The sequence below is a fragment of the Moschus berezovskii genome, chromosome 5, assembly GCF_049115385.1.
Source record: "Moschus berezovskii isolate FMDL1 chromosome 5, NW_MosBer_1.0, whole genome shotgun sequence".
NCBI classification, from domain to species: domain Eukaryota; kingdom Metazoa; phylum Chordata; class Mammalia; order Artiodactyla; family Moschidae; genus Moschus; species Moschus berezovskii.
Window position 1 is genome coordinate 100,679,622 of NC_142464.1, and position 25,991 is coordinate 100,705,612.

General features: G+C 39.9%; 1 protein-coding gene across 3 annotated transcripts in view; it reads right to left on the reverse strand.

Moving 5' to 3' along the window:
- CCDC158 (coiled-coil domain containing 158) overlaps nt 1-25,991 on the reverse strand; it is an 82,176-nt gene that overhangs the window by 55,937 nt on the left and 248 nt on the right. Inside the window, exons 2-4 of one of the 3 annotated variants that reach the window (XM_055434714.2) lie at nt 20,291-20,333; nt 9,554-9,697; nt 5,455-5,567 (exon numbers count right to left, since the gene is read on the reverse strand). In XM_055434714.2, the coding sequence (XP_055290689.1) occupies nt 5,455-5,567; nt 9,554-9,623 (183 nt within the window). In that variant the 5' untranslated portion in view covers nt 9,624-9,697; nt 20,291-20,333. Of the gene's footprint in view, nt 1-5,454; nt 5,673-9,553; nt 9,698-20,290; nt 20,334-25,991 lie in introns of all 3 variants that reach the window. The other 2 variants (XM_055434713.2, XM_055434715.2) reach the window with 2 other exon arrangements.

The following is a 25,991-nucleotide window of genomic DNA, read 5'->3' on the forward strand; positions in this document are numbered from 1 at the left end:
CATGAGGTGGCCAAAGTATTGCAGTTTCAGCTTTAGCATCAGTCCTACCAATGAACACCCAGGATTGATCTCCTCTAGAATGGACCGGTTGGATCTCCTTGCAGTCCAAAGGACTCTCAAGAGTCTTCTCCAGCACCACAGTTCAAAAGCATCAATTCTTCAGTGATCAGCTTTCTTCACAGTCCAACTCTCACATCCACACATGACCATGGGAAAAACCATAGCCTTGACTAGACGGACCTTGGTTGGCAAAGTAATGTCTCTGCTTTTTAATATGCTATCTAGGTTGGTCATCACTTTCCTTCCAAGGAGTAAGCGTCTTTTAATTTCATGGCTGCAATCAGCATCTGCAGTGATTTTGGAGCCCTAAAAAATAAGGTCTGACACTGTTTCCACTGTTTTCCCATCTATTTCCCATGAAGTGATGGGACCAGATGCCATGATCTTTGTTTTCTGAATGTTGAGCTTCAAGCCAACTTTTTCACTCTCCTCTTTCACTTTCATCAAGAGGCTTTTTAGATCCTCTCCACTTTCTGCCATAAGGGTGGTGTCATCTGCATATCTGAGGTTATTGATATTTCTCCCGGCAATCTTGATTCCAGCTTGTGCTTCTTCCAGCCCTGCGTTCCTCATGATGTACTCTGCATATAAGTTAAATAAGCAGGGTGACAATATACAGCCTTGACGCACTCCTTTTCCTATTTGGAACCAGTCTGTTGTTCCATGTACAGTTCTGACTGTTGCTTCCTGACCTGCAAACAGGTTTCTCAAGGGGCAGGTCAGGTGGTCTGGTATTCCCATGGAACATATTTCCTTATAGCTAGTAATTTCCAAAAATCTATGTATCAATCATTTAACTTTAAAAAAAATTTGTGTCTTTTTAAAGAAATTATTAATATTTATTTGGCTGCATTGAGTCAGTTGTGGTGCATGGGCTCTTCACTGTGGTGTGCGAATTTCTCTCCAGAGCAGAGGCCTCATTAGTTGCAGCTTACCAGCTTAGTTGCCCCATAGCATGTGGGATCTTAGTTTTCTCACCAAGGATCAAACCCATGTGCCCTGCACTGAAAGGCAGATTCCTAACCACTGGACACCAGGAAGTCCCTCAATTGTTTGTTCTTATGTGTACTTCCTTCCCCCTTCACCATTGTCTGGGGCCTAATTAATCATTTCTAACATAGACTTTTATTGAATTAAATTTATTAAATTTATGTAATTTATTTATTAAAAGATGCTTACTCCTTGGAAGGAAAGTGATGACCAACCTAGATAGCATATTAAAGAGCAGAGACATTACTTTGCCAACAAAGGTCCGTCTAGTCAAGGCTATGGTTTTCCAGTGGTCATGTATGGATGTGAGAGTTGGACTGTGAAGAAAGCTGATCGCCGAAGAATTGATGCTTTTGAACTGTGGTGCTGGAGAAGATTCTTGAGAGTCCTTTGGACTGCAAGGAGATCCAACCAGTCCATTCTAAAGGAGATCAATCCTGGGTGTTCATTGGAAGGACTGATGCTAAAGCTGAAACTGCAATACTTTGGCCACCTCATGCGATGAGTTGACTCACTGGAAAAGAGTCTGATGCTAGAAGGGATTGGGGATGGGAGGAGGCGGGGACAACAGAGAATGAGATGGCTGGATGGCATCACCGACTCGATGGACATGAGTTTAAGTGAACTCTGGGAGCTGGTGATGGACAGGGAGGCCTGGCGTGCTGTGATTCATGGGGTTGCAAAGAGTCGGACATGACTGAGCAACTGAACTGAACTGAACATAGATTTTTGGAATACCCCTTCAATCCACTTACTTTATAATCAAAACATCACTTCTGAACAAATCTGACTTATAGCTCAAGAAAGGGATAGGAATAAACTCTATTCCTGAGGATAGAAGTGGTTGAATTTGTGTATACAGAAAAGTCAACCCCCACCTCCAACTGACTTAAAAACTGGCAACTGACTTGGCAGCAGACAACTACCATTCAAAAATCAAGGTGTTCTACTACAAAGAAATTCACAAAGATCTCTAAAATCAGGCACTGAGAGGTCTCCCAGAGTAACTGTTGACACCCCATCTAATTATCCCAAAGTAAAGCCATCAAGTTCTGCCCATAGACAGATTGTCAACAGTTTTTGTTTTTTCCTACTGTTCATTCTTGAGTATGAACAAAAAGCCAAAAATCACTGAAGGAAGATTACAAAATAAAAAAGAGACCAAGATGAAACAAATGAGAAAATACCCAGAAAAAAAGATCCAAAGAAACAAAAAGTGATAATGCAACAGTGGAAGAACATTTCCAAAAACTTGTATTAGAGAGAAATTTGGAAGACATTTTTGCTATTAAGAATAGTGATATGTCAAATAAGTGATCAGAGAAGAATAGGGCTATGTCAAATAAGTGATCAGAGAAGAAGAAAGGGTTCCTGGAAATTAAAAACATGGCTGCAAACTAAAAAGTTGCAATAGAAATGTTGGCAGTCAAGAAATGCCCCTTTAAGTAGAAAAAGTAGATAAAATTCTTGAAAGAAAAGGTAAGAGATTTAGAGATTCAACCTAAACAACAGGAGCTTCAGAAAGAGAGAAGTGAGAAAACAGAGAAAGAAACTGTCAAAGGAAAAAAAAAGATTGAATTCCTCAAAGCCATGAAATTAAAAGATGCTTCCTCCTTGGAAGAAAAGCTATGACCAACCTGGACAGCATATTAAAAAGCAGAGACATTACTTTGCCTACAAAGGTCCATCTAGTCAAAGCTATGGTTTTTCCAGTAGTCATGCATGAATGTGAGAGTTGGATCATAAAGAAAACTGAGCACCGAAGAGCTGATGCTTTTGAACTATGGTGTTGGAGAAGACTCTTGAGAGCCCCTTGGACAGCAAGGAGATCCAACCAGTCAATTCTCAAGGAAATCAGTCCTGAATATTCATTGGAAGGACTGATGCTGAAGCTCCAATCCTTTGGCCACCTGATGTGAAGAACTGACTCACTGGAAAAGACCCTGATGCTGGGAAGAATTGAAGGCAGGGAGAGAAAGGGATGACAGAAGATGAGATGGTTGGATGGCATCACCAACTTGATGGACATGATTTTGAGCAAGCTCCAGGACTGTGCTGCAGTCCATGGGGTTGCAAAGAGTTGGACGTGACTGAGCTACTGAACTGAACGGCACAAATCTACAGACCAAAAGGGTCCACTGAGTCCCTTTTGGGACTAGCACAGTGAATGAAAAAAACAAAAATCCACACCTATGTACGTTACAGTGGAATTTCAGAGATAAAGAGAAGACCCTAAAGTTTCCAAAGATGAACCTCAACTAAGTAAAAAAAATATCATCTACAAAGGAACAAGAATCAGATAAATATCTTCTCAGTCTCTGCAAGGGCACACAATATTTTCAAAGGATTGAAAGAAAATGACTTTCAACTTTATCCTGCTTAAGTCATTTTTAGAATGAAATAAATTCATACAATGTATGTCCCATACACTTTTTCTTAAAGTTTCTAAAGATGTGTTCTGACTAAATGAAGAAATAAATCAAGAAAAAAGAAAATAATAAATCCTAGAAATCATGGCTCCAACCAGGAAAGCAGATTTGATAATAATCTCAAGAAAATATTTTTTAAACTTTTTTATAGTTATACAACAGACCTAAGAAAAAACTCTTCTAGACTCGACAAAAGAACTAGAGTCCTGGGTTAAAGGAAGGTATGATAGAAAACCTATATGATAATTTTTTAATAAGGTTATGATAAAGGTAAATAATATAAAGGAAAAAGTAAGGCAATTGGGAAACACAGGAAAAACAAAAACTACACAGCAAAGGAAATATAAAAGGTTACTACCTGATTCTGCAGTTCACAATGTTTATATAGTCACTATAAGGTGGGACCCTCTATCTTTTTCTCTAATAGTCCAGGTGAATGGCTAGAGTAGTCTGAACTTTTAATGTAACAGTGGAAATGAAAACATATTCGAGAAATATATATGAGGTGCACTGGATGGACACGGCAGTAAAGTGCATGTCAGGGAAAATGCAGAGGTATCAAGAATGAATCAGGTTTTCGCCCTCCACAACTGTATAAATGTAGCACCACACAAAGCCAGAAGAAAGGTTTGGGGAAAATCAGGTATGTGACTGGAAATGGTGAGTTTATGAGCCTGAGGAACCTTTCAAGTAGAAATGTCCAGGAGGAACACAGGTACACTAACTGGGTGTGGAGACCAGTTGAGAGGTCTGACGAGATGTGTAAACTGGACAGGCACTGACATATACATGGCAACAGAAGCCATGGAAATCACTATTACAATCTATGGAGGGTTTTGCTGGAATAAGAAAACTGAAAAAGAATGAGCTGCAGGAAAGTTAGGAGACTGTGGTTCCAAGAGACCTAAGAGAAAAGAGTGTTTCAAGATGAAAAGAATTGTCATATGTGTCGAATGTTGTGGAAGAGGCAAGTAAGATAAAGAATGTAAAGCATTGATTAGATTTAGCATCAGTGCTTACCCTACTGAGGCACATCCTGTTACTATCATTTTCTGTTTTAAATATCTCAGCCATAAGACTGTAAACACACACATAAAAAGGAGGACATCTTTTCCATCTTTATATATCCAGTACCTAGTATAATATCTGTTACATGGGAGGGCTGTGATAAATATTATGTCTCCAAATAACCCTGTTATTCAATTACTGATATAACTATTCATAATTTATTGGGAGCCAGTCAAGTGTCACATACTCTGCCAGAGGACAGATGTGGAAAATTAATTAAGGCATTGTTTCTATTCCTCATTGGCATTTCCGTGCTTCACCCATCTATCTATCTACAATAAAAGCACTGAACAGTACAACAGACGTGTGCACAAGGAGCAGTAACTGTACAGAGGAGAACACGCCCACCTGTGTCTAGAGGAAAGGTTTCAGAGAAAAATGCTTCAGTTGAGTCTTGACTGAGAGGAAGAACTGCCAGGCAGACAGTTAGAGAAGGGGGAATGATCTGGGCAAACACATGAGGGTCAGGGATTATATGGTACATCTAGGGAAGAGCAGGCAGCTTGATACTGCTAGAATGCACAGAAGAGGCTAAAATGCACAGGGAAAAGTTAGATTACAAAGGCGTCTGTGCAAGTTTGACTCCAAGCTATAGACTGCTCAGATTCAACATGCAGTTGTAAAGCTGACCAAATCCAGCTTAATTCTACATAAGGTCCACTTAAAAGTTTTTATGGATTAATTTCTAAACACTATTTAGCCATCACGTATACACACACATCTAAAATCTGATCCCCAACCACTGGTTTGAAAAGAAAAACCTGCTATCATGACAGCAGCACAGCAGGCTTGAACCAATTATTAATTATAATTACAGCTGAATGTCATTAAGCATAACACTTTGAGTTATCCAAGTCTCACTAAGATTACACCAAAAGCACAGCAAAAGAATCAATTTGCAACTCACTTCATTTAGTCTTCTCTGCAAATCTTTGACTTGATGTGAATATTCTTCCAAAACACGCTCAATGTGTTCCTTTCCAGGGTAAGGAATGACTTTTCTATGAGAATCAAGTTCCACTTCATATTTAGGGAAAAAAGGAATTTGTGTTATAGTCCCAGTTGAAGATGTGTTTTCAATTATTGTTCCACGAATAGATGACATAAAAAATGGACCTGAAGAACCTAAATATTAAATAATTAATTAACCAATTAATTAACTGAATAATAAAATGATTTTGTGGTGAACAATTATCCCAGGTGATGCCCTTACTGAACCCTGAATGAGCTCAAGGTCTCATGGGGAAAGAGACAAGTGATAGTCTCTCTGAGAGAGAAGGGCACAAGGTAAAAAGGAGCAGCAGGATAGGGAGGGGGCAGTTTTATTTGCTAGTGATCAAGTGATACTTGCGTTGCATGAGCCTTGAAGCATCTATGACTACAAAGTAACTAGCCTGTATTGTAACTCCTTATGTATGAAATAACTAGCATGTATGGTAACTAGTTTGTATAGTAATTCTATGGTACTGTATCTGAATTCGAGTTTTCAGTATGAACTTAAAAAAGAAATCTAATTCCAAGTTTTAAGACACTGAACACTCCCAGACACAGTGTCACCTCAGTAGCAATAGGCACACGAGATCCTGGTGTATGATTACTATTTCCTACTAAAAAGAACCAGGGCTCCTTAGCAAATGGCTGATTCCAGGTCTGGTGGAACAGGAAAAGTACTGTGTGAGTCACAATTAAGAACTACCTTTATCAGGCAGAAAAAAATAAGTATTGTAGGAATAAGAGAGTGAGAGTGCTAGAAGATAGCAGGCTGGATTCCAGAAGCCCAGCTGATCTTGGCAATAACATCCAAGACAGGAAAGTGAGTACTCTTAGCAGTTCAGTCGCTCAGTTGTGACCAACTCTTTGAGACCACAAGAACTGCAGCACACCAGGCTTCCATGTCTATCACCAACTCCCGGAGTTTGCGCAAAATTATGTCCATCAAGTCGGTGATACCATCTAACCATCTCATCCTCTGTTGTCCCCTTTGCCTCCTGCCTTCAGTCTTTCCCAGCATCAGGGTCTTTTCCAAGCAGTCAGTTCTTCCATTCAGGTGGCCAAAGTATTAGAGCTTCAGCTTCAGCATCAGTCCTTCCAGTGAATATTCAGGATTGATTTCCTTTAGGATGGACTGGGTGCATCTCCTTGCAGTCCAAGGGACTCTAAAGAGTCTTCTCCAACACCACAGTTCAAAAGCATCAATTCTTTGGTGCTCAGTTTTATGGTCCAACTCTCATGTCCATACAGGACCACTGGAAAAACCATAGCCTTGACCAGACAGACCTTTGTTGGCAAAGTAATGCCTCTGCTTTGTAATATGCTGTCTAGGTTAGTCATAGCTTTTCTTCCAAGGAGCAAGTGTCTTTTAATTTTCATGGCTGCAGTCACCATCGGCAGTGATTTTGGAGCCCCCCAAAATAAAGTCTCTGTTTCCACTGTTCCCCCATCTATTGGCCATGAAGTGATGGGACCAGATGCCATGATCTTAGTTTTTTGAATACTGAGTTTTAAGCCAACCTTTTCACTTTCCTCTTTCACTTTCATCAAGAGGCTCTTTAGTTCCTCTTTGCTTTCTGCCATGAGGGTGGTATCATTTGCATATCTGAGGTTATTGATACTTCTCCCAGCAATCTTGATTTCAGCTTGTACTTCATCCAGCCTGGCATTTGGCATGATGTACTCTGCACATAAGCTAAATAAGCAAGGTGACAATATACAGCCTTGACATACTCTTTTCCCAATTTGGAACCAGTCTGTTGTTCCATGTCTGGTTCTAACTGCTGCTTCTTGACCTGCATACAGATTTCTCAGGAGGCAGGTAAGGTGGTCTGGTATTCCCATCTCTTTAAGAATTTTCCCCAGTTTGCTGTGATCCACACAGTCAATGGCTTTGGTAAGTCAATAAAGCAGAAATAGATGTCTTTCTGGAACTCTCTTGCTTTTTCGATGATCCAACGGATGTTGGCAATTTGACATCTGGTTCCTCTACCTTTTCTAAATCCAGTTTCAACATCTAGAAGTTATTGGTTCCCGTTACTGTTGAAGCCTGGCTTGGAGAATTTTGAGCATGACTTTACTAGCGTGTGAGATGAGTGCAACTGTGCGGTAGTTTCAGCATTCTCTGGCATTGCTTTTCTTTGGGATTGGAATGAAAACTGACCTTTTTCAGTTTGTGGCCACTGCTGAGTTTTCCAAATTTGCTGACATACTGAGCGCAGCACTTTCACAGCATCATCTTTAAGGATCTGAGATAGCTCAACTGGAATTCCATCACTTCCACTAGCTTTGTTGGTAGTGATGCTTCCTAAGGCCCACTTGACTTCGTATTCCAGGATGCCTGACTCTAGGTGAGTGATCACACCATCGTGATTATCTGGGTCATTAAGATCTTTTTTGTATAGTTCTTCTGTGTATTCTTGCCAATTCTTCTTAATATCTTCTGCTTCTGTTAGGTCCACACCACTTCTGTCCTTTACTGTGCCCATCTTTGCAGAAATGTTCCCTTGGTATCTCTAATTTTCTTGAAGAGATCTCTAGTCTTTTCCATTCTATTATTTTCCTGTTTCTTTGCATTGATCACTGAGGCAGGCTTTCTTATCTCTCTCTGGAATTCTTTGGAACTCAGTATTCAAATGGGCATACCGTTCCTTTTCTCCTTTGCCTTTTGCTGTACAGATCAAAATGACTGAGTAACTACAGACAGAAGGCATGAGCCTGAGACCTTAGATGGATCATCCATGAGGACAATGACACTGCAGGATGATGGTGTGCCTGGGGCGGGAGTGAGAGCCCATGAGCTAAGCGGCCATGCCCCCACTGGCTGGTGGGGAGGTGAGCAAGGGGAATGAGCAGGGTGGATGGGTCTAGTACAATGGAGTTGCCAACGGCATGAGCATCCTAAGGAGCAGAAGATTTTACAGAATAATCATGTGAAGATAAAAGTCTGTAAGCAGACCGGTGGAACAGACCTGTAATTCAGAATGAACTCTGGCTGCATTCTTTCAGATGAGAGAGACATGAAGGGAGAGCAGGCAGGGCTGTACAGTCGCCTGCCTGACTGCCACAGAGTCCCTTCCCTGCCAAGTGCTGTGGAGACCATCCTTCCAATGGCCCATTCCCAGTGCGTTTCCTGGTAGCTTTGCAATGGAAGGTGCTGGCAAAAGACCAGAAGGCCACAGGCGGGGAGAAGCTGAGGGACTCTCCTCTCTCCTGCCTCAGACGGGCTTCTGGCAGTGACTGGTGGGTCCGTCTCCAGCAGGCAGCCCAGTCCGTGGATCCAGCTCCTGCTTCCACCCACGCGTTATAACAGTTCCTATTCTCAGGGTCCTTTTGGCCCAGAGGCTGGTAGCAGCTTCCTGCTGTGGTTGATCTCTGTGTTCTCTCATCTCCCGTGAACCTTCTCAGCTCTTCCAACACCTGTGTTATCAATTCCCTGTATTAAGTGCCGCCTATTTATTCCACCTGTTTCTGTCTTCTGTCTGCTATCTGCTGACTGACATAATTTTCATCAGAGTCGATGGTGGGCCTGAACTAGAACAGTAGCCATGGGAATGGAGAGGTAAAATGGATTCAAGAGACATTTCTGAGACTAGAGAAAGCAGGATGTCATACTTGATTGGATGTGTCAGGGAGAGGTGTAAGGGAAAAGAAGTCAAAATGATGCAGTGTTGGGGCCTGGGGCAGACCAAGGAAGAGAATGCATTTAGAGAAACGGCATGTGCGGAAGTGCCTCAACATGGAAACAGTGTTCAAGCCAGAAAATAATGTAAACACATGCTAAAAAATAGACATGCTATTTTTAAAAGATTAAACAACTTCTTCCTTATAAAGCAGAATTATAAATAATCTGGTTATCATTCATGAACAAGGTCTGTGACCTGCATAGTTAAACTAAAACACACTAAAAAAACAGTGGCTTGAATGAATATTATGAAGGCTGCTTAGCTCTTGAATATTATGAAGGCTGCTTAGCTCTAATTTTCTCCCATTTTTGTTTTAAAAAAAACACATACCTGCATTGGATGGGATGCCACTGCTCGACAAAAGATGTTCATTTTTGGGTTCACAAGGTTTTTGTTCCATATTAAATATTTGCTACCTCTTCTTAGAGATCTTGAAATATGAATGCTTCCCTATTTAGTTCTTTTAGTTCTTATCTATAAAAGACAGGGATTTAGTCTTTATTAATAAGGTTAAATGTGAAACAAGTTCACAGAGGAGGAAATGACTATATTCACATTTGAAATTTAATAACAGGTTTTCACCAGGAAAATACTTATACAGAAATATTTTATTATTACGTAAAATTAACAAGTGAACAGAACCTTATTGTAAAACTTGTTGATTTTAATGGCCAAGTGGTTTATTAGAGATAACCCGAAAATAAGAAACACTTTTAATTACTACGATTATTAGCACTCTGATCTGGGGCAGAGTTTTTTCTCTTCTTATGTCTCTCTCATAAGTTACATTATAAAATAATGAAAGAAGGCACTTCCTCAGTAAAAAGTCACAAATTATGAAGAAAATTCAAATTAGAAATCATTAATAAAAAGTAATGGGGTGGCAACCCATTCCAGTATTCTTTCCTGGAAAATCCCTTGGACAGAGGAGCCTGGTGGGCTACAGTCCATGGGGTCACAAACAGCTGGACACAACTGAGTGACTGAGCACGATAAATGGTAAAAACTTCTGGGATATCAAACAGTGCTCATAATTTTAGATTAGGCCAAGAGGGGACTTTGGGGTTTGAAGAACACTGGTAGAGGCCTGATTCCAAATCTCCTTATCCTCTGAATATCCATAAAATCAACAACAAAAAACCCATATAAAAGCACATGGGCTCCAAGCCTTCAGCATTCCCAGAAGACAGAGAATGCCATAGCTTTCAAATTATCTGTTAGCAGAGGGAAATTTTTTTCCAAAAGTGCTCTCATACTCTACTGACCAGCACTACAGGCCTCTGGGTTTGGACAGTGGGAAAGGAGAAGCTGAAAAGACTGAAAAGGAGCAAAGGGCTGAGAGGAAGCACAGAGTGGCCCCCAGAAAGAGAACAAGAAGAGCCAGGTTACTAAGCACAGGCTGGAACGTGATAGTCTCTGGCTGTGCAGTTAGGGCTAAGTGGGCGGGCGCTAGGAGTGTCAGCCTCAGAGAAGAGTGTTTCTGGGGGAGACTCAGAGTATTTCCGAGGGAGATATGGTCTCCCCTGGAGACAAGGCAGTAAAGGGAAGAAGAAAATGAGAGGGGAAATTTTAGGAACCAGCAGAAGCACAAAGAAGCAAGATATGCCAGTGCTCCTTCTACCCCTCCCACCTAATATCCCCCCACCATCCATAAAAGAGAATGCCCCGAAGACAGCTCTCTCAGATCAATGGTCCTGTCCACTAAATAAACAGAAATAGTTAAAAATAGATCACATCCATACAAAACTTCCACAAAATATCAGAAAATGTGGACAAACTCTTTTCTGCTCATGAAAAGTCCCCCAAACCCTCCCCAACAACAAACATGAACTCAAAGAAAGCTGTAACACCACACTTCAAGCTGAACTGAATATTCTCAAACAAGCATTTGGGAATAATGAAAAGTCACCCTTGAATAAGAACTGTAAAATGTAAGAACAGAGGTGGACAAGAAACAAAGAAAACAAGCAAGTCATCAGGAAGAAATGAAATGAGAGTTGACTAAAGTAAGGAAAGCAAGAGAAGAAAACACAAAATTATATCAGAAATGAAGACCAAATTACAAAGACCAGAGAATAACCTGTGATGTAAACATAATAAAGGCACTGAAGGAAATCAGGAAAACAACCAAGAGGATGAAAATTGAGATAAAGAAGAAAAAAGACATGGAGAGGAAGTAAAAGAAATAGAAGACAGGCAAAGGAGGTTGAATATAATTGGTGTCCCTGAAGAAAAAAAGTCCAAAAAATGAAATAGAACTATTATTTAACAGTATTCCGTTCCGTTCCGAAGGCTCAGTCGTGTCCGACTCTTTGTGACCCCATGGACTGTAGCCTACCAGGCTTCTCCGTCCATGGGATTCTCCAGGCAAGAATACTGGAGTGGGTTACCGTTTCCTTCTCCAGGGGATCTTCCCGACCCAGGGATCAAACCCGGGTCTCCCGCATTGGCGGCAAACGCTTTAACCTCTGAGCCACCAGGGAAGCTAATGCATATATATGGAATATAGAAAGATGATAATGATAACCCTGTATATGAGACAGCAAAGAGACACAGATGTATAGAACAGTCTTTTGGACTCTGTGGGAGAGGACGAGGGTGGGATGATTTGGGAGAATGGCATTGAAACATGTATATTATCATATGTGAAACGAATCTCCAGTCCAGGTTCAGTGCATGATACAGGATGCTCGGGGCTGGTGTACTGGGATGAACCAGAAGGATGGGATTGGGAGGGAGGTGGCAGGGGGGTTCAAGATGGGGAACACATGTACACCCGGGGCAGATTCATGTCAATGTATGGCAAAACCAATACAATAATGTAATTAGCCTCCAATTAAAATAAATTAATTTTTTAAAAAAAGAAAAAGAATTATTATTTAAAACTTTAATCCAAGGACGTTTCCTAGAAATAAAGGAAGATCCGAATCTATACATTTTTCATACTAAAGAAAATCAGTTAAGAATGATTAATTTTGAAAAACATCCTATCGCAACAACATTAAGATGTTAAAGATTATGAAAAAATCCTTACAGCCTTCAGGCAAAAAAAATGAAGTAATTTATAAAGGCAAAAAGATTAGAACGGCATCAGATTATTCAAAAACAACATATAAAGCAAGGCAACAGAAGAGCAACATTTTCAAGAAATATAAGGAAAAAGAAAGTACAAACCAAGCCTATTACATCCAGCCAAGATCAAAATATTCAAAAGCACAGAAAAGCAGTTTTGAATGTGCCAGAACACTGTACATAAGTGCCCCTTCTGAGGAACCTACCAGAGGGAGTGAGGCTTCATCCAACCAATAGATGATCAGCAAATGTGGCAACATGGTACCAGCTGGTGTAAATCTTTGGTTTTTCCAGAGGTTTTAAATTTTTCAAAATAAAACTTGGGAAAAGGGAGGACTATTTTTAAAAAAAAGATGACTGGGAACACTGAAAAAACACTTATGTGAACAGTTTAAATATTCAATTGTAGAGTTGCGACTAAAACATGAGAAGGGTAATGGCACTGAAAAATAATGTGTAAATATTATATGTGTGACAATAGAGAGCAGATACAACTAAAGATGGGAAGAGAATAAAAGGGAAATAGAGGGCCACTGGTTGTAAAAGGTACCATTTAAAATTGACAAAAAATAAAAGGTTATATAAGAAAAAAAGTTGGAGGGGTTATGGGTGTAGTATAGAAAGCATTAAGGCAAAGGTAACAACTAGAATAAAAATAAAAATCTTAAATGCCAAAATAATTTTTTAAAAAAAGAAGAAATAAACACACCAAATAAACACATTAATATAATATAATACACACAGTAATTACACCACAAGATAATAATGTAATAACAATGAGACAGAGGGGCTTCCCTGGTGGCTCAGAGGTTAAAGCGTCTGCCTCCAATGCTGGAGACCCGGGTTCGATCCCTGGGTCGGGAAGATGCCCTGGAGAAGGAAACGGTAACCCACTCCAGTATTCTTGCCTGGAGAATCCCATGGACGGAGAAGCCTGGTAGGCTACAGTCCACGGGGTCGCATAGAGTCGGACACGACTGAGCGACGGAACGGAACGGAATGAGACAGAATTTAGGCCAACACAACAGTCATGTCAGTAAGTCTGAAGGGATTTGACTATTCAAAGAAATTTCAAATTAGCTCTTTAAAAAATTCAACTCTGTGCTGTACATAAGAGGACACTAAAAGGCACAGATTAAAAAAAAAAAAAACTTCAAATAAAGTGACACCATCATCTGCTAGGCAAATGAATGCAATAAGAAAGCATGGGGTGGCCATACTATCCAAAGCAATCTGCAGACTTAATGTGATCCCTATTAAAATTACCCATGGCATTTTTCACAGAACTAGGACAAATAATTCCAAATGTATATAGAACCATAAAAGACCCAGAATAGCCAAAGCAATCCTGAGGAAAATAAAACAAAGCAGGAGACATACCCCTCCCAGACTTCAGACAATATTACAAAGCTACAGTAGTCAAAACAGCATGGTATTGGCTGCATCACCCTCCCTCTCCCCACCCCACTCCTCCACCCCGCCGCCCTGCCATAGACATATGGATCAATGGGACAGAACAGAGAGCCCAGAAATAAGCCCACTCACCTACGGTCAATTAATCTTTGACAAAGGAGGCAAGAATATAAAATCAGAAAAAAGTCTCTTCAGCAAGTGGTGAAGAGTTGGACAACTGCATATAAATCAAGTTAGAACACATCCTCATACCATATAGAAAAGTAAACTCAAAATGACTTAAAGACTTAAATATAAGACATGGCACCATAAAACTCCTAGAAGAGAACATATACAAAATGTTTTCTAATAAAAGTCATACCAATGTTTTCTTAGGTTAATCTCCCAAAGCAACAGAAATAAAAGCAAAAATAAACAAATGGGCCCTAATCAAACTTATAAGCTTTCCCACAGCAAATGAAACTATAAACAGAATGAAAAGACAACCTACAGACTGGGAGAAAATATTTGCAAATGATGTGACGGACAAAGGATTAATTTTCAAAATATACAAAGAGCTCATACAACTCAGTAACAAAAAAGCAAACAACCCAATCAAAAAGTGGGCAGAAGACCTAAATAAGCATTTCTCCAGAGAAGACATATAGATGGCCAACAGGCATATGAAAAGATCACTAATTATTAGAGATTTATAAATAAAAACTACAATGAGGTACCACCACACACCAATCAGAATAGCCATCAATAAAAAGTCTACAAATAATAAATTTTGGAGAGGATGCAAAGAAAAGGGAACCCTTTTACACTGTTGGTGGGAATGTAAATTGGTACAGCCATTATAAAAAACAGTATGAAGATTCCTCAAAAAACTAGAATAGCCATATGATCCAGCAATCCCACTCCTGGGCATATACCCAGACAAAACTGTAATTCAAAAGGATACATGCACCCCTGTGTTCATAGCAGCACTATTTACAATAGTCAAGACATGGAAACAACCTAAATGTCCACTGACCCACTGACAGATGAATGGATAAAGAACATTTGTGTCTATATATACATGTATATACATACAATTTAATACCATTTGCAGCAACATGAATGGACCTAGAGATTATCATAGTAAGCAAAGTAAGTCAGAAAAAGACAAATACCATATGATAGACAAATACCATGTGATGCTGCTGCTGCTAAGTCACTTCAGTCATGTCCGACTCTGTGCGACCCCATAGACGGCAGCCCACCAGGCTCCCTCGTCCCTGGGATTCTGCAGGCAAGAACACTGGAGTGGGTTGCCATTTCCTTCTCCAATGCATGAAAGTGAAAGGTGAAAGTGAAGTCGCTCAGTCGTGTCTGACCCTTAGTGACCCCATGGACTTCAGCTTACCAGGCTCCTCCATCCATGGGAGTTTCCAGGCAAGAGTACTGGAGTGGGTTGCCATTTCCTTCTCCGCCATATGATACAAATACCAACAAAAACAAACTTATATGTGGAATCTAAAATATTATACAAATGAGCGTATCAATGAAACAGAAACAGACTCACAGAAATAGAGAACAGACTCACAGTGGCCAAGGGGAAGAGCACTGGGAGGGAAAGATTGGGAGTTTGGAATTAGCAGATGCAAACTATTATATAGTCAATGGATAAAAAACAAGGTCCTATTGTATAGCACAAGGAACTGTATTCAATATCCTATAATAAGCCATAATAGAAAAGAACATGAAAAAATATACATGTATAATTTTGCTGTATAGCAGAAATTTACACAACATTGTAAATCAAATATACATCAATAAATTTTTTTAAAAAAAAAGCATGGGTTAAAATCCTGATACCAGACCAAATGGTCTTCAAGCCAAAGAGTATTAAATAAGACAAAGGGCACTTAAGTTAAAAGCTTCATTCCACAATAACAATATAATACCTCTGACTCTATGTACCATATAACACAGCAATCATTTAGATAAAACATAAATTACAGGAAATGCAATAATAACTAGAAACGATAATAATGCGAGGCTTTAACACATCACTCAGCATGAGATAAATCAAACAGCCAAAAAATAAGTAAGAATATAAAAGATTTAGAAATAATCACTAAGGTAGACTTTGTGGATATACATTGAACACTATATTTTAATAATAGAGAATACACCTTCCTCTCAAATACACATAGAATATTCACAAAACTCCATCACACTCTAGGACACAAATAATAGATTAGCAGCTTCCATAAACAGAAATGACAAACATTCCCCTCTAGTCACAACGTAATATGAGAAAGTAAAAGTAAAACCCCAAAAGCAAAAAAGCCTTTCCACTTAAAAATTAAAAGGCTTTGTATTAAATAACTCTTGAGTGATAAGAGAAATATAAATAGAAATTTTTAAGTTTCTAAAAATGACAATGAACGCACTACATATCAGAATCTGAGATACATTAAAGCAATGCAAAGAAGAAAATTCCCAGCCTTAAAAACCTATTTTAATTTTTTAAAAAAACATGAAAATAAGTGAATTAGATTTGTAACACAAAAAGATTTCTAATACAAAAAGGGAGGCGGAATATAACAAAAGCACATGGTAGGACATAATAAAGATAAAAGCAGAAATTAAGAAAACAGAAAAACAATAGATCACATTAATGAATCAGAATACTAATTCTTTAAAAAACAGATGTAGGTAAGAACTATCAAAATGATACAAAGAGGAATATTACACATAACATACTGCTCATCATTTTTACAATGTAAGCATTGTGTTAAAAGTTATTTTTAAATACTTCTGAGCTAAAAAGAATTTTTGCTGTTGAACAGAATTCATTTTTATTACACTTACAGTTTTACCTTTTAGATTACTGAGGTGCCATCTGTCAAAACAATGATTAAATTCTTCCTTAATATGCTTGTACTATCATTTTTAGGAAATCAGTGGCAGGGAAACATTTCATAAAGAATTATAACAAATGGAATGTTACTCAAGACTGCCAGGCAATTTAAATGTTCTAAATAGAAGAAATTGCTATTTGGGAAAAAAAAACACCTCTCATTTAAACAAGTTTTATCATGAATGTTTGCGGTTTAACTTAGCTTACACACTAAAATGATATATTTGGGGATTCTTCAGGATGATAAAAGTAAGAAAATGTAAATTTATTGAGTAATGTTATTATCATAAATTAGACATAGATCCAAAGCATAAAGGAATGAGTAGGGCAGGTGGAATCAAAGCCCAGCATTAGGAGATCATATATTAATCCACTCTGATTGAAAGCAGACTTTGGGCTATCAAGAAAGAAACAGAATCTATAAGCAAGATAAGCAGAACAGGTATGTCTACTTGCCAATGCTGCTAGCTATTTTATGTATATACCTTAGAGTAATGAAATGTCTTTTAAAAATTATTTGTAATCCAGATTTTCACTGTTTTAGACTGACCAAATCAATAAACTGGTCAAATCATTCAGTATTTATTTTCATTGCATTGTAAGAATTGTAACCTTATTCCTATATTCAGGCATAAAACTTATTAAATTCCTAAAGATTTCTGGAAAAAGAAAATTTTTTTTTTTGTCTCAGTAACTGCAAGGAGATCCAACCAGTCCATCCTAAAGGAGACCAGTCCTGGGTGTTCATTGGAAGGACTGATGCTGAGGCTGAAACTCCAATACTTTGGCCACCTCATGCGAACAGTTGACTCACTGGAAAAGACCCTGATGCTGGGAGGGATTGGGGCCTGGAGGAGAAGGGGACGACAGAGGATGAGATGGCTGGATGGCATCACCGCCTCGATGAACATGAGTTTGGGTGAACTCTGGGAGTTGGTGAGGGACAAGGAGGCCTGGTGTGCTGCGATTCATGGGGTCGCAAAGAGTTGGACATGACTGAGCGACTGAAGTCATGAAACCATGAAAATGCGGCACTTTGTTGATTTGCGGATCAAAACATGAACTTACATGTGTTTGATTTAAACCTCTGAGAAAAGCACACAGATGAGATCTTGGACTCTTCTAGTATGCCTAAGATTTATTAAGAACAATTCTGCCTGCTTTAAAATTATGAACAGGTTCACACTGAAAGAAGCCTAAATTTCTGACAAGTATTGCAGCCATGAAATTAAAAGACACTTACTCCTTGGAAGGAAAGTTATGACAAACCTTGATAGTATATTAAAAAGCAGAGACATTACTTTGCCAACAAAGGTCCGTCTAGTCAAGGCTATGGTTTTTCCAGTGGTCATGTATGGATGTGAGAGTTGAACTGTGAAGAAAGCTGATAGCCAAAGAATTGATGCTTTTGAACTGTGGTACTGGAGAAGACTCTTGAGAGTCCCTTGGACTGCAAGGAGATCCAACTAGTCCATTCTAAAGGAGATCAATCCTGGGTGTTCATCGGAAGGACTGATGCTAAAGCTGAAACTCCAATACTCTGGCCACCTCATGCGACGAGTTGACTCACTGGAAAAGACTCTGATGCTGGGAAGGATTGGGGGTGGGAGGAGATGGGGATGACAGAGAATGAGATGGCTGGATGGCATCACCGACTCGATGGACATGAGTTTGAGTGAACTCCCGGAGTTGGTGATGGACAGGGAGGCCTGGTGTGCTGTGATTCATGGGGTCGCGGAGAGTCGGACACGACTGAGCGACTGAACTGAACTGAATAGCTAGGTAAAGATTCTACTCCTGTTATTTAATTAGAATGTTGCAGAAAAGGCCTTAGAAACTACAGACCACAAAAAGAGGACTTTTGGAGGAAAAGAAGGTTATAGGCTTTAGTTTTTGTTACACAGTTGAGCTAAGGGATTTAAAACCCAGGACTATCTGGGACTAAGGGACTATCTCCTAGGTTTTCACCTCTTCTCCTTGGCTTCCAAAAGCTGTGGCGACTGTACACCTACACTTGCCCTAATGTGACCAGTCCTCACCTTGATTTCTTTCTGTATGGCTATGCCCGGTAGCCCTCTACCGTGACTGTGATAGAATGTGACTGTCTCCATAGTAAGCTGATCTATTTTGATTTGGAAAGATTACTTACAATGTGGGCTTCCCTGATAGCTCAGTTGGTAAAGAATCCACCTGCAATGGAGGAGACCCTGGTTTGATTCCTGGGTCAGGGAGATCCCCTGGAGAAGGGAAAGGCTACCCAATCCAATATTCTGGCCTGGAGAATTCCATGGACTGTATAGTCCATGGGATCGCAAAGAACTGGACAAGACTGAGCAATTTTCACTTACAATGTGGGTTATATTTAGATTACTGGATTCATCAATTAATGACTCAAGCCCTCAGGGTGCTACCTTTCACAGAAGCCTAAGATTGGTGATTTTATAAAGCTAGTCCACACTCTTGTAGAACCAGTCTGCAGGTATGTCTTCCCCAGGAAATCCTAAGGTACTCTCGTGTGTTAGTCAGTCAGTCATATCTGACTCTTTGAAACCCCATGGACTATAGCCTGCCAGGCTCCTCTGTCCATGGGATTCTCCAGGCAAGTATACTGGAGTGTGTTGCCATTTCTTTCCCCAGGGGATCTTCCCGACCCAGGGATTGAACCCAGGTCTCTTGTATTGCAGGAAGACTCTTTACCATCTGAGCCACCAGGGAAGACTAAGGCTAATCCATATATCACATGTCTGGGCTGGTACAGTCTGAGAAACACAATGAAGACAGCAGTCATTGCTGAAGAAACCTTTATTGCCTGAGTTATTGTTCTCACTACTAACTTCACATCACTCATGGGTTCAAAATCTAGCTGTGGGATCTACCACCTATGTGATCTTGAGAACAATATTTAACCTCTGTAAGACTATAAGACAGATACAGAGTATATACCGCAAAAGAATAACAATTACCTGAGATAACTCATCAGACTTATTATCCTGTTGCCTCAGTCTACAAGACACTAGCACTACATAATGGAATAGTAAACCAAGAATAACAATACTGGTTTTGAAATTTAAGCAGTGTATACCAGCGCACTTTCCCATAATAAATGGCCATATCTTTGTTCATCGAGAAAGAAGGTATGTTTCATATATGTCCTCTAAAGGAAAAGAAAGCGGGTTCAGAATGCACTGAGTAAACACAGGGACCAATATAACACAGAATTAAGTTACATAAGATTCCACATCACCAGTACATGAGACCGTTTTGGAAGGAGGCAGCCCAGAAGAAAAACAGAACTTAGAATAGTAATTCTGCCTTTGGTCACCTGTGAAAGCATAGGCAAATCTATTCACATCTCTGAGCCTCAATTCCCACCATTACTAAATGAGGTTAGGGGTGTGTCTTCCAAACTTTTTTTTAACGAGTGGAAGCCTTTCGTTGAATCTTCAGACATCTGACTACACACCTTCCTCTCTGCCCTCTAAATACCTTTATGGAATACAGAAGGCTCCACTGAGCAGAGTTTGAAAACCACAGAGACAAACCCCTTATAACTTTATTATATTAGATATTCTAGCCTAGGCATTGATGAAGCTGAAGACCTCAGGCTCTAAAATTAGTTGCAGATATAATAAATTAGTGTTACCAGTTTTATTTAGTCACAATTCTTAAGTATAAAACCAAACAAGAAATACCTTAAAATCTGGATATTCTTATTTTCACTTATCCTATTAACACCTGAAAAACAGAAAATATTTTAAAATCTGCTTATTAATATATACACTACTTCATTATCTAAAATTTATTATTTTCAAAAAGTTCAACTTGTGAGTTCATTTTCATCATTTAAGATCTTGACAACACCTAAAACATGTACATACAGTAGCAACAACAAAAGTTTGAATTCTTCTTCCTTTGGGTTTATCTTGTATATGAAAGTATTGACATTTTAAATTTATAGCACTTAAAATGGCACCTGTGGCACTTATCGACACTAAGTTTATAGAACAGAACATGTTCAGCTATATGCTCCCTACTTTGCTGTGCTTAGTTGCTCAGTTGTGTCTGACTCTTTGACCCCAGGGACTGTAGCCCACCAGGCTCCTCTGTCCATGGGATTCTCCAGGCAAGAATACTGGAGTGGGCTGCCATGTCCTCTTTCAGGGGATCTTCCCACCCCAAGGATTGAACCCAGGCCTCCTGCACTGCAGGTGGATTCTTTACCATCTGAGCCACCAGGGAAGCCCATGCTCTCTATTGGTCCAATGCTAATCTTGTTGTACAGGTCTCATTGACATGATCAAGATAAGGCAGCAAGTAAACCAACAGGCCCATTATCGACATTTCCAACCTTTCTCTAGGTACTTCCAAACTAACTTAAATAGATCCCCCGAATGTCTTCTGACCATTTAAGCTGCTTTTCACTGCTTGGAAATGCTCTGACAAGGTAACAGCTCTTGTGCTTGGTTAGAAAAGTTACTGAGTAGAGGAGATTCTACCTATAAATTAGCAATAGTTCTATAAATTTTAAGCAATGTAGCTGAGAAAAACAACTAGGAATTTTGGAATATCTCAGTGGAATCTAAGTGAGCAGCTGCCTTACAGGAAAAATGAATGACAACACAAATACCAAATCATAATGTAATAACCTGAAACTAACATAATGTTATATATCATTTAACTTCAACTGAAAAAAAGAATGATGCTCTATGTGCAGAATTAGGACTAATGAACAGAAGTAAAGGGAGACAGGTTCTAGCTCAGAGTGGAGAGGGACATTCTAAAACCTGGAGCACCTTCAATATATACACAGTGGACCTCCTTGTGAGGTGTTCAAGCTGAAAGTGGATGACCATTTGTTGGAATGACAACTGCCACTGGCTTTCCTCTCTTGGCAGAGTGTTGAACTAGAATAACTATAAAATCTTCTCCAATCTGGACATTCTATGATTTCGTATGGAAAAACTTCAGCAAAAAGATGACCTCAAATACAATGATATCTCACAGGTGATTCCAGTCAGCAAAGCCAGACAGAGATAATTCCACTGCTTCCAGAAAAGTTCATGCTTTGTTGTTCAAAAAATTGAGGGGGCTCTAGATTCATCTTTATCCCAAATCTGGTCTCTCTGCATTCCTTCCTGACCTGTTTCCTAGGATGTTCTCAGACGGTGATGCCATAAAGCCAGCTTTCCAGGTCAGACGCTTCAGTGTCTTCACTGTTATTCACTTATTCAAACCCCACCTTCCGTTGAGTAATACCTTTTAACTCAGTGAAGGAGACTTAGATGTGGTCGCAAGTTATAAGGAAGGAACCCTGGCATATGCAGCTTAGTTATTTTTAGTCCTATTGTATTCTTCCATGCTTTAACCAACTCTTACTAGACCTGCTACAAAATCCCTCACAACGATCCTTCTAAGTTTCAGTTTCTTACAATCTTCCTTTAACATCAGAGCTATTCTGCCACAACTTGCTGAAAACAACAGCTTAAACTAACACTAGCCCTCAAAGCCCTTTACGATCTGGCCTCAGCAACCTCTCAGCCTCATCTCCTTCATCTTCACTCCCTTGACACACACCACCGTGTCCATTCAAAGCTGTGTCCTGAGCATGCCCTGCTCTTTCAGGACCCTCCTTTATTTACACTCTTTTTCTTCCTCCTTTCTTCCCTGAAAACCCGTCTCCAGTTTAGTTTTCAGCGAAGTGGAGAAAGAGGTTCAAAACTATGTAGCTGGTAGCAATGGACACTGATCCAGCCTGAAAATCAATATTCTAATAATAAGGGAAAGAACACTACCCAATGCCACTGAAAGATATAATTTAATGTGGGAACTGTATTTGGAGGACATGCTTTCCTCACTCTTCCCACATCAAAAGTAGTAACATTTAATTAAATCATCCATGCATATAAAACACTTAGCACAGGGCCTGGTACACAGTAAGCCTCTGGCAGTTATTAATTGCTGTTAGTAGCATTTTGATGGTTTATACTGTATTGCCGCTATGAATAGTGCCTCTGTAAATACTAGAGACAGAGCTTTTGGAAGATCATGACCAATCAAGTTCCTGCCCTTGTGGATCTTATATTTTAACAGAGAAAGACATTAACAAAATAAAGCAAAAATATAATTTTGGAGTGTGGTCAAGTGCAATGATGAAAATAACACGGAGTAGTAACATACAGAGTTGAGGAGTTGAGGCTACTTAGTAGGTCAGAGAAGGACTTCCTGAAGTGACCTGTGAGCTGAATGACAAAAAGTCAGCTCTGCAGAGGACTGGGGAAGATCCTAAGAGGAAGTACCACAGGCAAAGGTCTGTAGATAAGAAAGACTACGTGTTCACTGACAGCCAGGGAGGAGGCTAGTAGTCCAGGGAGAACGGGAGGTCTGCTTACAGACAGCTGGCTGTGTACTGTGTCCAAAGAAACACCGTGCTTTTTAGGAGTTCCTTTCCTAAATTATCTTGAGAAGTTGCTGGTGAGGTTGGCTGGTTGTAGAGTTCATGGGACCTTGAAAAAGCTACACTAAGGACTTGGAGGTTTATTCTAATTGCAACGGAAAGCCACTGGAGCATTTTAACCAGAGGCATATAATCTTCCAGGGGCTGGGTGGGAAATATGCTGAGTAGAAGCAGCGGTCGGTTTTGAAGCCACTGGAGTAGTCCCTGCAGAGGAATTAAAACCTTAACTCTAAAGTAGGCCAGTGATCAAAAGCAGATTGGTGCTGGGGTTGGGAATGGAGACTGACTACAAATGGGTACAAGTGATCTTTTTTGGGTGATGGAAATGTTCCAAAACTGAATCACGGTGACTTAATAAAAATCATTGGATTTTATACTCAACATTGATGAATTTTATGGTAAGCAAATTAAACCTCAAAAAAGCAGTTCAAAAATAAAGCTACTCTTTGTACATTTCTGTAATGCTTTGTGGAGTAAGAATAGGGATGCAAATTAGCTGCCTGGGACCCAGAAGTCAATCAGTCAAATCTGAACACATTTCTTCCCCCTGCATCCTAATCCTAAATATTGCAAAGTGTCTTAATTTCAAGATAACTAGAGATTGCTTTTAACTTCCTTACAGAAGCACTGTAGCATTGCCTCTTTTCTCCTGGATTGAATCTAGAACTCAATTTCCAGGTGTCTGCAACTCTTATTTGATATACACATGATAGATATCCAACAACAACATCTTAGCTAAGGACAAAACCTAAGCCATTTTGTACCTATAATCTCTTAACCAGAGCAAATGCAGTGCTATATTAATAGAAATACAAAGAAAGTTTAAAGAAAATTGCTTTAGTGGTAGGCCATCTCTTTCTAATGCAACTAATTTATTTTCCCTTCTCACCAAATTCTCTCTTTAAATCTTTTCCTTAGGATGTACAGGGTTCAGGAAATACTCGATGGTCTCCACTACAACACCTGCCACTGACCCAGCTGCAAAGCTTTAAAACATTCATCAATACAGGCCTGATTCTATGTGACTTATAAGCATAATTGTATGTATTAGTTTCCTATAATCGCCATCACAAGTTACGAAAAGCTTGGTGGTTTAAAACCATAGCCATTTATTCTTTCACAGTTCTGGTGCCAGAAGTTCAAAATCAGTCTCATAGGGCTGAAATCCCAGTATTGGCAGGGCGGTGCTCCCTTCATAGGCTCAAAGAAAGAATCCATTTCTTGCCTCCAGTAGCCTCTGCTAGTTACTGGCATTCCTTGGCTTATGGCCACATCACTCTGATCTGTGTTCACAATGCAGTCTCCTCTTCCCTGTCTAATCTTCTCTGCCTCCCTCAAGGATTCTACTGTTTGTATTTAGGATCCACTCAGATAACCTTTCTAGTTCAAGATCCTTGACTTAATCATATATGCAAAGACCTTCTTGGCTTATCACATTTATGGTTCCAGGGATTAGGACCTCATATTTTTGGGTGGCTCTTATTTAGCCTACTATACCAAATCATTTGAGGGCTTTTAGTGTGGGAACCGGAGAAGGCAATGGCAAGCCACTCCAGTGCTCTTGCCTAGAAAATCCCATGGATGGAGGAGCCTGGTAGGCTGCAGTCTGTGGGGTCGCTAAGGGTCAGACGCGACTGACTGACCTCACTTTCACTTTTCACTTTCACACATTGGAGAAGGAAATGGCAACCCACTCCAGTGTTCTTGCCTGGAGAATCCCAGAGACGGGGGAGCCTGGTGGGCTTCCGTCTATGGGGTCACACAGAGTCGGACACGACTGAAGTGACTTAGCAGCAGCAGCAGTGTGGGAACAGGTGGTGTGCATAGTCCCTATTTAATGAACTGTGGATGTGAGTGGCCCTAACATACTAAACAGACAACAGTGAGTCCTCTTTATAAATCACAATAGTAAGGAGTCTGCATATACAAAATAAATTGTCGATTTCTGTCCTCAATTCAGGAATATAAAAATGTCTCCAGGGCATAAAAACCATTTTACCCACAAGACAAATAAAGATAACTGTATAAATCTAAGAACAATAGAGCTGGGAGGACCAGGCGTCTCCCACACTCCCCCACCTCCACCCCACGACTTTACACAGAGAAACAGTCCTGCCCCACTCAGTTCTGGGACAGTGGAAGGTGGCGAGCCTTCCTTTCCTGAATGGGCAGCTGCGGAGGAAGCAAGAAGTGGAAGCCAGTCAAAAGACCCTGAGAAATAGCCAACTTCACTTTTCTTCTACTTTCCCCTGCTCTTAAAATACACCAAGATGCATGAACACCACAGGGCTCTTAAGGTCTATTATATCCTTCTACACTTCTGGCTAGTCTATCTATTCTTTCTATTAATTTTTGAGAGCTTGGTGCTGAAACTCCCACTAAAAATCATAATTTATCCACTTAAAAATAAATATACAGTGGAACTATATATTAATTCTGTTCTGTATTGTCCACGTCTCCTGTAAATATGTGATCATACTTTCATAATTTAAAAAAGAAAAAAAATAAAGATGCATGAACTCAGCCCGGAACAACAGCCTCAGTGGGGACTGGCAGCAGTTCTGTGGGAGAGGGTGGACTCATCTGAGAACTCTCTGTTTCTGACAGACACTGATAATGATGCAGAACCAGACTCCTCACTTAACAGACAAGGTTGCAGCTGAGAGGGCCCTTGCACAGCATTTAATACAATCTCATTGGGATTAGACTGTCCAAGGTTACACATTACTCATCACGTCTCTGTTTTCCCCTATTCCTCCCCCCGCCCCCCGCCACGTCTGCCAAAGCAGCTGGGTAGGAACAGGAGTTAGCAGTAATGTTGGAGCAACAGGATCCTGTTGTTTCTACCAAAATGAACACTGTAGTCCGACAGTTAAGCCACCGTCCCCGGAAGTCTTGTGATTCCTGAAAACAACGGCAGTCCCTTCTGGTAAAGAAAC